Below are 13,330 nucleotides of genomic sequence, written 5' to 3'. Positions count from 1 at the left end.
TTAAAATTGGAAGAATACGATTACGAAATCGTACATAAGGCCGAACGCGCGAACGCAAACGCCGATGCGTTGAGCCGCAACGTGAAACCAGAGGTTCACATTACGGAGACGGCTGATAAAATCGGCTCGCGTTAGACAGAGACGGAGAGCACAGCCAAATACACACGAGAAACGAAGAAAACGAAAATAATGAGACCGTGCAAAGCTACACGGAAGAAGAAAAGCGGCAAATACTACACGAATACCATGATGCACCTACCAGAGGGCATCAAGGAGTCGAAAAAACCCTAAAAAGAATACGGTTAAAATATAACTGGCCCGGAATAACGGCAGATGTAGAAAAGCATATTAAAAAATGCAAACTCTGCCAGAAAAACAAATTATCTAAAAGAAATAAAATACCGTTAGTAATTACGGATACCCCCAGCCGACCATTCGAAAAATGCGCTCTGGACATCGTGGGACCACTGACAGCAGGTACTGTCTCTACAGCAAATGGAAATAAGTACCTGCTAACGTTCCAAGATCACCTGACAAAATTCAGCAAGGCGATGCCGATTCCAAATCAAGAGGCAAACACGGTAAGCAAGGAGATTGTAACAAAGATTGTCCTAGAATACGGTACACCCGAATGTATCCTGACAGATCAAGGGACAAATTTTACAAGCGAAATCTTCAAAAACGCGTGTAAGCTACTGAAGATAGACAAAATTCAAACTACTGCTTACCACCCTGAGAGCAACGGCACCCTTGAGAGATCGCACCGAACTTTAGCGGAATATCTGCGACATTTTATAAATAAAGAGCAGACGGACTGGGACGAATAGATCCCGTATGCAATGCATACGTATAATACCCCCTCACACGACGACTGGATTCACTCCGTTCGAGCTAGTTTTCGGAAGACAAGCCGAACTACCGACCGCCCTGAGCAAACCCCCGAATCCTACGTATAACTACAAAGATTACGCACAGGAACTGCGGGAAGAAATAAGGGCAACGAACTAGATCGCAAGGGAGAAAATTAAAGAAGAAAAACAAAAGGCCAAGAAATATTACAATAAAACTACTAAAGAAATAAAATACAAGATAGGAGATAAAGTACTCCTGTATGATGAGACTCTCCGCCGCGAGAGATCCAAAAAACTAGACGCGAAATGGACGGGACCCTACGTAATCACTGAGAAACACTCAGACGCAAATTATACAATAAAAAAAGGCAGGACGTCAACGCGTGTACACACAAATAGATTAAAACCGTTCATAAAAGCATAATAAAAAAGAAAGAAGGTAAAACCGAAACGAGGAGAACACCTCAGAAGAAGACAAAAACAAATTTTATAATAGGGCACACACAATTAAACATTCTATTTTGTGCATAAATCGTGCTATTTAAGTCAAAAAAAAATTTTTTTTTTTTTTGCGAAAGATTGTATATACGACATCCGACACCTCGTAATGTAATTATTGTAATTATTATTGTAATTGTAGTTTATAAGCGTCGAAAAACAAAAATTGTAAACAATCTGATACACGACGACGCGATATAACTCTAAGCGAAAAAGCGAAAATTCAGTACCCTCATTTTCTTTTTATCAGGGGGGAGGGATGTTATGAGTGACACACTCATGACGATAAAAAAGATGTCAGTAGCACGATGACGTAAGTCAGCTGCAGCAGTCAGCATCGAGCGCATCGCGCGAGGTTTCGCGCAATCCGTTCGACAATTAGCGCAATGCTCCTTAGACAGCACTTGCTGTCTAAGCAATAATTTGGAATACTGACCGGTTTATGCCCTCACGCAATCCTCCCCTTCTTTCGATCCGACTACCGCATTTACAGGTATATAAACCGTCGAAAGAAGGTGAGGAACGGGTCAATCTGAAGTAGACAAACTAAGACAACACACGACACTCTGCTTTGCGGGGTCGTGTATCGCCGAGATAACTTATTGTAAATACACAACCACGACACTCTGCTTTGCGGGGTCATGGACAACGAGCTCATAGACGCGACACTCTGCCTTGCGGGGTCGCGATCTATTCACTGTAACAAATACAAGAATAAAAGTGTTCAATACAAATAACGGTGTAAGTGACCAAGTACCTTCCTCGCGAGATCTCTGGCAGCGATCCCCAATCGTACTCACAACGAGGGGTACAACAATGCCAATAATTTGGTATGATTCTTGTAAGCTCGGATCGGGCACTTACCTCCAGAAAATCCTTAACGGTGCTGTCGACGACCATAAGCGGCCGTTGTATTAGATGAACAACGCCGTTGCTTACGGGAATGTTCCCTTTCACTATCTCCGCCAGCACCACTCCTGGTTGATGAGACGCATCGCCCACCAATGTGTCCGACTGCACGTAGACTGAAAATTGAACTATGAATTAGTCATTGAAACACAATACGCGCGAATGAGGGCTCTATTGTTGGCGCTGTCTCTAATAATATTGGTATATTTAATATGTTTTTGATTGGATCACGTTATTGCTCTTTGAATCGAATCGAGGGCCTTAAAAAATCTGAATATCCCGGACGTCGATCGAGACGTGGGGTGCGCAATTTGATGATAATCACCCTTATTTTGTGATTTGGAAAAACTGACGACGACTTGCAGTTCGTTGGAGTGCACAAGGGTCCGATACTGCACTTTCTCTGGCGTCGGCGCGATGAAAATGACCTTTTTGGGTAATACATGACCTTTAATTACTAGTTGATCGATTTTATTCAACCTCTGCTCCGTCTGTAACACATATAGAAAAGCGGAGGTTATGTAAACAGTTTTTGATCGCAATGGGAAGAATATTGTTTCATAACTAAAATCGGAAAACGTCGCTTTCATTACTTCAACGTCGCATTTTTGCCGCTCGCCAAAAAAGAATTTTAGTATTGTTCAGAATCGTTAAAGCTTTAGCTTTTCCCGAGTTTCGTACAGCATAGGCATTGTAAAATTCAATGGATTATCATCGACCTTCCTTCTTTGTTTATCACAACGGATAAGCCTGTGCTGTACACACTTGGTAACGGCATGACAGACACGTCGCTCCACGTGTTCGGCCGACGCGCGTATTTAAGATTCCGTCGCGCCACCAGCTCGGGAGTCAATGACGTACCTCAAACCGCGATCGCGCACGACAGAAGCGATTGAACTTGGATTACCGCCACGACAATGTTTTTCTGGTTAGAGTCGATCACCGCTTTCTTCTTTTTCCTTCTTCTTGTCCAGCGTGACAAGTTAAACTGACAAGGGAACGTACAGAACTGTTCCTCACCGATTTTAATGAGCTTTGGATATGTTGTAGAACATAAAAAAAATATTAGACCCATATTTTTTTTAGCTGCATCTCTCGATGTTTAGGGATTGAAACCACCCCTCGAATTTAACGCATTTTTTCGTTTTTTGCGTATATCTTTTAAAATATAAGGTTTATGAAAAAATATTCTATACAAAAGTTTTATGGCATTTTATATTCTTTACAATAGTATACTTATATTTTTTTGAAATTAAAAATTTTTTAAATTACTTTACTCCCACCCCTTTTTTCAACATTTTGAAAATTTTGTAGAGACAAAAATTAAAAAAACATTAAAAGCCGAATCCATCCATATATAATAATATATGGGTTCCATCATTCTCAATTATTGACAAAACGAGATAGTAATCTCGCGCTATAGGCGCCGCGCTAGAAGTAATGTTGTGTTATTTCTTTAGTCGCGTCACACTCAATAACTGCCTCTTTTGCGTACATTTTTATATTAGAACATAAAAATTGATTAGTATTAATTACATAATACTCAACGTATTACACGATATAAAGCATAAATGCACATATATAACAAAAGTAGCATATATAAACGTATGTGCGTACGTACATTTTCATTGTACAAATGCGAATATAAATTAATATAAAGCAAAATATTTTTTAACATTTAAAACTGCAAATACAATATAACAAAATATATAATATCAAAAGAAAAATATAAAATATAAACTGCAATAACTATTTGCATAATTATATTATTTACACTATATGCACGTAGCGCGCTCTGACAATAAAGATAATATAAGTATAATTTAATTTAATTTGAAGTTTGAAAATACATTTATACGGATGTATATATACATTTTGCACACGACACGGGCAAATAACGTTAATATCAGTGTTGATAGAGGGACCGGTTGTTCTCGCGCAAGCGCATCACGTCAAGCTTCAGTAAAATATCCATTAGTAATAGTGATGGGATTTGTTGAATAAATACCAGTATTAAGATTATAACAACTTATATTCTTATAAAGACGTGTATTTTGGTTGTGATACAGTAAGAGAATGTTTAATTGCTACACAAAGAGTTGAGACACGTGAGAATGGAAGCTTGGTAGCTGATCTAATAATAAAAATAAAAAAGAGATGGCGCGGAACTAATATCGGTAAAAAAGGGAACTTACAATAGCGCGTTATCAAAAAAAGATTTACTAATACGATTAAATCGCATCAAACTTAACACTCCCACTCGAGATAATCGTTAGTTGTGCTATATTATATTTAACTGATACGGTTGCTTTCAAATTTTCCACGAGTCAAAGGCTTAGTTAAAATATCGGCTAATTGTAATTGAGGTGATACATGTTGAATATTTATGAGCTTTTGTTTGATCAAATCCCGAGTGTAATGAAATTTAATGTCAATATGTTTTGATCTTCTGTGGAAAATCGGATTTTGAATTAGCTTTTGCGCTGCTGCGTTATCACAAAATAGAACAGTTGGTTCTTGTTGTTGAAAACCAATATCTTCTAGTAGACGTCGTAACCAAACGATCTCTTTTGCTGCATCATGAGCGGCTATATCTCTGCATCGATCGTAGATGTTGCCACCACTCCTTGTTTTCGGGAACACCATGCTACTGGTCCTGTATTTAGTATAAGAACTCCACTGGTGCTCTTCCGTGTATCCAAACATGAAGCATAATCTGCATCTGAATATGCAATTAATTGGTTGGCTTTCTTATTGTTACCATTGTACATAATTCCAAGGTCAATTGTAGATTTTAGATTTTAAATATTTTAAAATCCTTTTTGCTGCTGTCCAATGTTCATCTGATAGTGCTTTGAGAAATTTGCTTAGCGAATTTACTGAGTATGAGATGTCCAGCCGTGTTCCAATTGAAAGATACATGAGTGAGCCTATCAGCTGTTGATATGGTATCTGTGCGATGGGTCCCGTTTCTCCATTAATATCCGAATTACGTTTTAATTGAATTCCAGGATCAGCCGGAATCGTCACTCCATTGCAATCCCACATTTCAAATTTCTTCAATACAGATTTTGTATAAGCGGCTTGTGATAATTTGATTGTCTTCAGTTTACGTTCCCGAATAATCTCAATGCCTAAATAACATGTGGCAATCGAACTTGTAATGTCAAAATTATCTCGCATTGCTTTTAACAATTTGTTGATTTCTGATTTTGTATTACCAATTACTAACCCGTCATCTACGTATAATGCCACATATAGTTCGGCACTAGTGTACACACATGGATCTGCATTTGAAGATTTTAAACCAAATTGTTGCATGAACTCGTCAAACTTTGCGTACCATTGTCTTGACGCTTGTTTAAATCCATATAAACTCTTGTTTAATTTGCATACTTTTCCTGAACCATCATCAAAGCCTTCCGGTTGCTCCATATAAATTGTTTCGTAAAGATCTCCATGTAAGAATGCCGTTTTGACGTCTAGTTGATAGATCTCGTAGGCCTTAACAGCTGCAATTGATAGTAGTGTGCGAATGGAATCAAATTTGGCTACTGGTGAGAAGGTCTCTAAATAGTCTATTCCGAATTTTTGGGAACATCCTTTAGCTACGAGACGAGCTTTGAAGCGGTCAACTGATCCATCTGGTTTTATTTTTAGTCGAAATATCCATTTGTTCTTGATCGGTTTCTTATCTTTTGGTGGATCGACCAGAGTCCATGTATTATTTTGAATTAATGAATCATACTCTATCTTCATTGATGACTCCCACTGATCCTTGTAAGCTCCTGTCTTTGCTTCGGGGACTGTGTTTGGAATAGTGACGTCCGCTATAAAGGCACTGGCCATTGTAGCAATATTTGAAGTAGCCTTACTACAAGTTCGACCTGCAATACAATCATTATTAATTTCTTCAGTATTCTTATCGTTAGTCGATTCCTTTTTTATATTCTCATCTTCAGATGCTGATGAGCTTGGATGATCTTCAATCATGATTTTGTGATTGTCCAACTTATCTTTATTGTTGTCCGTTGTTGCAACGATGACAGCTTGTTTTGCTTTTGTTGTTGCTTGGGTTTAGGTTCGACAATTATCACGTCACAGTGACCTTTCGAGTTCCTCGTTGCCAAACGCGATATGCCTTCTGCTTTGGTGTACATCCAACTAAGACCAATTCTTGACTTTTCTTTTCAAATTTGGATCGTTTTTCATTGATTAGTGTATAAGCCTTGCTGCCTATGATACGCAAGTATGAGACATTTGGTTTCTTACCAGTCCAAAATTCCATTGGTGTTTTACCATTTAGTCTCACCAATGGGATAAGATTTCGAATGTGAGCGGCTGTATAAACCTCTTTGCCCCATAATCCTTGTGGTAATTGAGCTCCAGCTAGTAGAGTTCGTGCCATTTCAACAATGGTTTTATTCTGGCGTTCCGCACGACTATTTTGCTCTGGACAGTATGCTGTTGAAAATTCATGAAGGATAGAATGTTCTCGAAGAATCTTCTTCATTTCCTTTCCGATAAACTCCTTTGCGTTATCCGAACGTACACGTTGAATTTTATGTCCATTTGCATTAGCTTCTGCAATGACATCCTTTATATGATCAACGACATCGGCTTTTGATTTCATTGTGTATACAAATATCATGCCCGTAAAATCATCAACGAAAATTACCATGAATTTAGCTCCGCCAAATGATTCAATTGACATTGGGCCGCAAATATCGAAATGTATGAGCTCACCTGGTTTACTGGCTCTAGTATCCGAAATGTTAAAAGTTTTTCGACAGTGCTTACCAAAAACGCATGCTTCGCAAAACTGATCGTCCTCTTTATTAATTTTAGATTTGTCAATTATTTGCATGCCGTCTACCGCTGATCCGTTAGCCAATTGTCGAATTACCTTGTAATTAGCATGACCAAAACGTTCGTGCCATACTTGTTCAGTGGCTGATACCATTGATATATTTGCTGATGCGTTGGTGGCTGTCTCAAAATCCATTGAGTAGAGACCTTCTGATATACGTGTACCACAAGCGATAATATTCTTACCAGACATCATATTAATATCAGTCTTGCTTAGTTGAGTCTTGACACCGTTGTCAGCTGCTGCACCTATGCTTAGTAGATTTTTGCCAATATCAAGTACAAAAGAAAGTTACATAATTTATGTTGTACCTTTTGATTGTTAACCATTGCAGTCACATTAACGTTTCCTCGTCCAAGCGCATAGACAATGTGATTGTTACCAACAGTAACACCGAATTGTCCTTTGGTAATTGGTTCAAAATTGTATAACCAATCTCGTCGAAAGGTTATATGATGTGTTGCTCCCGAATCTGCTAGCCATTTAGTTTGCATTGCCTTATTAGATTCTTCTCCTGCCGTTGTAAATGCTTGACCTGACGCTATTGATGCCGTTGATTTTTCTTGTTCTTTGGCCTGTTCAGCTTTCCATTTTCGACAATCACGCTTAATGTGACCGAGCTTCTCGTGAACACATTTCACATATTAAACACGCATGTATATTTTCTCATATTAAATAGAATAATTTATAAATATTGTATTTTATTTGATGAATTCTGTAAGATTTTTTGGCGATTTTCCCTTAGCCTTGCGACAAATGTGGGTATTCTGTATGCCGACAAATGAAATATTTTATTTCAATTTAAATATATGTTTTATTCCATAAATTTAGATTCTTTTTCGTTTTTAACTGAATTTTTATTATTAAATACAAATTATTTTTAATTCCTTAATTTATGTTGAATATATATACACAAATATACATGCAAACAATATGCAAATATATGCGTGCGTGTTAAATATATAAAATGTGTTAACGTTTTTATAAATTTGCAAAAACATTGTATGGGGACCAAAGATCTCTTTTCTATTACTAATAGATACTTTATTGCATCCTCACGTCTGCGCAAGAACAACCGATCTGTTTATCACTGTTGCTGAATTTATACGCTGGTGTCGTGTGCAAAATGTATGACCAAAGATCTCTTTCCTATTACTAATGGGTATTTTACTGAAGCCTGACGTGATGCGCTTGCGCGAGAACAACTGGTCCCTCTATCAACACTGATATTAACGTTATTTGCTCGTGTCGTGTGCAAAATGTATATATACATCCGTATTAATGTATTTTCAAACTTCAAATTAAATTAAAGTATACACTTATATTATCTTTATTATCAGAGCGCGCTACGTGTATATAGTGCAAATAATATAATTATGCAAATAGTTATTGCAGTTTATATTTTATATTTTTCTCTTGATATTATATATTTTATTATATTGTATTTGCAGTTATTGAGTGTGACGCGACTAAAGAAATAACGCAGCACTACTTCTAGCGCGGCGCCTATAGCGCGAGATTACTATCTCGTTTTGTCAATAATTGGGAAAGATGGAACCCATATATTATTATATATGGATGGATTCGGTTTTTAATGTTTTTTAATTTTTGTCTCTACAAAATTTTCAAAATGTTGAAAAAAGGGGTGGGAGTAAAGTAAATTAAAAAATTTTTAATTTCAAAAAAATATAAATATACTATTATAAAAAGTATAAAATGCTATAAAACTTTTGTATAGAATATTTTTTCATAAACTTTATATTTTAAAAGATATTTGCAAAAAACAAAAAAATGCGTTAAATTCGAGGGGTGGTTTCAATCCCTAAACGTCGAGATACGCAGCTAAAAAAAATATGGGTCTAATATTTTTTTATGTTCTACAACATATCCAAAGCTCATTAAAATCGGTGAGGGACAGTTCTGTTTATTCCCTTGTAAGTTATATACTAAACACGCACGCACGCACGTACGCACACACACACACGGGTATGCAAGGAGAGTCTTCGCCCCTCCTCCCGTACCCACCCCGTCCGAGTCGCTAACTTATGTACTATCTGCAATGCGGAATCGTATCGTGTGCAATCGGGTTCGTGTGCAAACTGGTCGGTGCGCAATCGGGTCTGTGTGCAAACTAGTCGGTGCGCAATCGGATCTATGTGCAATTGTGTCCGTGTCCAATCGAGTCTGTGTCCAATCAAGTCCATGTCCAATTGGGACTATGTCCAATCGAGAAATACTACTGTGTCTAATCACTTATGTGCGCAATCGGGACAGTTCCTTTGTTAAGGTTTACCAAATCGTGATGTGTAATAAAACTTCTTGTGTTTATAACTTTCTAACAAACAATGATCGACAGCTTTTATGCATTACTTAGGTTCATGACCTTAACAACATACGTTAAGTTAGGGTCACTGGGATTGGGTCCCCTATTCGGCATTTTCACCTCGATTTCACCTTTTATTAAAAAATGAATTATGTAAAATCTAAGCACGCTATTTTTTTAATTATTGCGTTAATAACTTAATATTGATTGAAACTTTTGAGGAGCGTCCAAAATGGTCACGTCCGAAACGGTCACGTTCGAAACGGCCACGTTCAAAATGACCACGTTTGGAAAGGCTACAAGAAATATTGCACGGAGTTCAATTTGCTCACGTTCGAAACGGCCACGTCCGAAATGGCGACGTTCAGAATGGCCACGTTCGGAATGGCCACGGCATATATTGCACGAAGTTCGATTTGCCCACGTTCGAAACGACCACGTCTGAAATGGCCACGTTCAGAATGGCCACGTTCGAAACGGCCACGTTTGGAATGGCCATGGCATATATTGCACGAAGTTCGATTTGCTCGCGTTCAAAACGGCCACGTCTGAAATGGCCACATTCAGAATGGCCACGTTCGGAATGGCCATGTACGAAACGACCACGTTTGAAACAGCTACATTTTAAATGCCCACGTTCGGAGTGGTCACGTTTGGAACGGCCACGTTCGAAATAATCACGTTCGAAATGGGCACGTATGTTTTATTTGAGCATTTGCAGCAGCCATATCCTCATGCTTCTTGGCCACAACTGCATGCAACTCTCTCTAGCACAAGCTATGCAAAAAGTGCACGCTAATGTACATCGCAAACAATGTAAAGTTCACATATGTTTGCTGATTTCCAATACAATGTACATGAGTTAGTGACTTGACCGGGTGGGTGCGGGAGGGGGGGCAAAAGAGCGCGCACGCACGTGTGTGTTTGCTTGCGCGAAGCATTCTCTGCACCACATGGGTTTCTACTCAAAACAAAGTGCACGTTAAATTACGTATGTAGATATTTGATATTCATGCATTTTTGCGTGGCTTGTGCTGGGCAGAACATGCGCTTGTGGCCAAGAAGTATGAGGATGTGACCACTGCGCATGCTCAAGTAAAACATACTTGGGCATGTCAAACTTGGCTATTTCGAACGTGGCCATTTTAAACGTGACCATTTCGGACGTGGCCAGATCAAATGTAGACAAATCGAACTTCGTGCATTATATCCCGTGTCCATTCCGAACGTGGCCATTCCAAACGCGGCCGTTTCAAACGTGGCCATTCCGAACGTGGCCATTTTGGACGTGAACGTTTCGTACCTGACGGTTTCGAACGTGAGCAAATTGAACTCTGTGCAATATTTTCCGTGGTTATTCCAAACGTAGCCATTTCGAACGTGGTCAAATTTTCGCGTGGCTATTGTGTGCAACACCAAAGCAGATCTGTCACTAGCAGTACAAATTTACGCAGCAAATTGAGAACAAATGTTGCAATGTAAACTCACAGCAGAATTGCACAAAATATGCAGCAGATCCCTATTTATAAATAATGACAGATTGGCGACAGATTTGTCGAATCTTTTCGTTTTCACAGTTGTTTCGTGTAGAATTAATTGGAGAATCGCCGGGACAACCTTGTCAGAAAGCTCGACGGTTAAGCAGGTCTCTTAAATAATATAAGTCCACCAGTATCAAAATAATATTTAATTCATTTGTATAACACTCCTTCAGAAAGCGCAAATTAGATTAATTTCGATGCACGAAGCAATCGCAGATCGTGCCCTTTAAGCACACCAGTCAATGCACGTGGTAGAGTTCGCAACTGGAAAGCGCGCCATAGAGCAGCGCGGTAATAGCCGAATACGATTGAATGCTCGTATACCGTCGTTACGTATTGAATTGTCAAAAACGAGTTACTCGATCGGCGGTTAAGAATTATCTGCTCGGTTGTCGGCTCCTCGCTTTAGCGCAGAACGCTCGAATTCCGTCGCTGCGCAGAAATGTCGGAAAGTGGTACGCGCGTGTTAACAAATGATTTCCGACGGATCGCCTTAACTACACAAAGCAGATAAATAATACAAATAGTTCGTGCTTAATGCCAAAATTTAATTTAATAAACTAACCGAAAATCCCGCATATACCGCCCGCTTCGAATGTTTTTACATTCGATGAAATACAAACTCGATATAATGCGAACGGCAGAAACACGATCCTTATCCTAAAATACAATAAAGTTCTTATTCTAATGCGACAATCTTATTGCTAACTAGACTTAACACTAACGCATAAGAGATCTCAGTTAATTTTTATTTTCCGGGGAAAGAGCTTACTACATCTTATTACCACCCACCGTGGCGGAAACCGTCACGCTCGCATTGTTTATATTGAATAGAAGAAAACATTTTCATTATCGGCCGCTTGTATTTCGAGCAGCTTGTCTTAACCGTCACCACTCGAGTTAAGCCGTCCCGGCCGGGATGACAAGCGATTATGCGACTGAGCTCCCACCTACTCGAGGGAGCTAAAGGGTTTCGGAACAGAACCATTTGGCCAATTGCTGCACCGCCCGCCATTTCAGACGTTGTTGCAACGAGTGCAAATAATTGCCTGACCATGCTTTCCAGAAGCTTTCAGTGCATTGCTGGACGACCTGCCATCGCGACAATCGATTCTCGTTAAGATCCAGCACACTAAGCTCGGGCGGCGCGATCAAAGGGGTGCCGATCAGGAAATGCCCTGGCGTCAAAGAGCTATAATTATCAAAATTTTCTGAGACTGCCGCAATAAGGCGAGAATTTAAACAGGCTTCAACTCTATAAAGAAACGTGGTCATCTCCTCGAAGGTAAAAATATGATTACTCACGCATCTCTTTAAATGATGCTTTACGCTCCGCACTCCGGCCTCCCATAGGCCACCAAAGTGCGGCGCAGTCGGAGACAGGAAATGCCACGAAACTCTCTCCGTAGAGAGTTGATTTAAAAAATTATTGTCCCGAACAGCCTTCGAGTAAGCCAAATTTCCCGATCGGCTTCCCGAAACGTAGTGCCATTGTCGGAATTCAAGGAGCTTGGTAGCCCCCGACGTGACACAAACCGATGGTACGCGGCTATGAAAGCCGCGGAACTATACTTGCTTACTAATTCTAGATGAAATGGCTCTCACTGTCATACAAATGAACAGCGCGACGTAAGCCTTTCAAGTCTTGTGACCGCGACCGGGACTCGATCTTATTAACAGCGGCCCCGCGTAATCAACGCACGTATGCTGGAAAGCACGATCAGCCCTATTGACTCTCGCCTCCGAAAGGTCGCCCATCAGTTCAGCCGGTACGGCGGCTCGTTCACGAGTGCATTTAACACACCGGTAAATAACGGCACGAACAGTAGCGCGGGCGCGCAGGATCCAAAATTCGCCTCGCAAAGAAGCAAGCGTGAGTTGCGGACCGGCATGTAAGGCCTGTAGATAATGCTGGATTAGGAGAGACAAGAGGGGGTGTGATCTCAAAAGAATTGGGTGTTTCGCCGCTTCCGATAGACTGGAGTGCCTCAGGCGCCCCAGCACGCGGATCAGCCCCTCAGAGTCCAAATACGAATTCAGGGCCGACAACGGCCCGGATTTCGGTACAAAACGGTTAAGGGAGAAAATCGCATATTCCTCCGAAAACATCTTTTTTTGCCTGATCTTCAGACAATAAATCTTAGCCGCTCGCACCTCCTCTTGACACAGCCCCGCGAAGCCTGCGGGTCGGTTACTGCTATCTACTGCCAATACTGAGGAGGGACGAGTCCTTGTTATAAAACGAAGAATATAAACGGTGATTCTTATTAACCGCGGCCACGAAAAAAAACGAGAGGTCAGCTCCCATTTCTCTGAAACTTGCGCCGCCTGAACGACG

General features: G+C 40.0%; 1 protein-coding gene across 3 annotated transcripts in view; it reads right to left on the bottom strand.

Annotated features, from left to right (window-relative positions):
• LOC105837331 (fasciclin-1) overlaps positions 1–13,330 on the bottom strand; it is a 412,374-nt gene that overhangs the window by 152,604 nt on the left and 246,440 nt on the right. For all 3 annotated transcript variants that reach the window (XR_004963764.1, XM_036288707.1, XM_036288708.1), the window contains exons 6-7: positions 2,584–2,749; positions 2,214–2,374 (exon numbers count right to left, since the gene is read on the bottom strand). Coding sequence is in view for 2 of the 3 variants with exons in the window: in XM_036288707.1 (XP_036144600.1) it covers positions 2,214–2,374; positions 2,584–2,749 (327 nt within the window). In the remaining variant the exon portion in view is untranslated. The remainder of the gene's footprint in view (positions 1–2,213; positions 2,375–2,583; positions 2,750–13,330) is intronic.

The sequence above is a fragment of the Monomorium pharaonis genome, chromosome 6 (genome assembly GCF_013373865.1).
Source record: "Monomorium pharaonis isolate MP-MQ-018 chromosome 6, ASM1337386v2, whole genome shotgun sequence".
Taxonomy (NCBI): domain Eukaryota; kingdom Metazoa; phylum Arthropoda; class Insecta; order Hymenoptera; family Formicidae; genus Monomorium; species Monomorium pharaonis.
The sequence above is the reverse complement of the archived record's forward strand: the minus strand, read 5'-3'. Positions and strand labels throughout refer to the sequence as shown.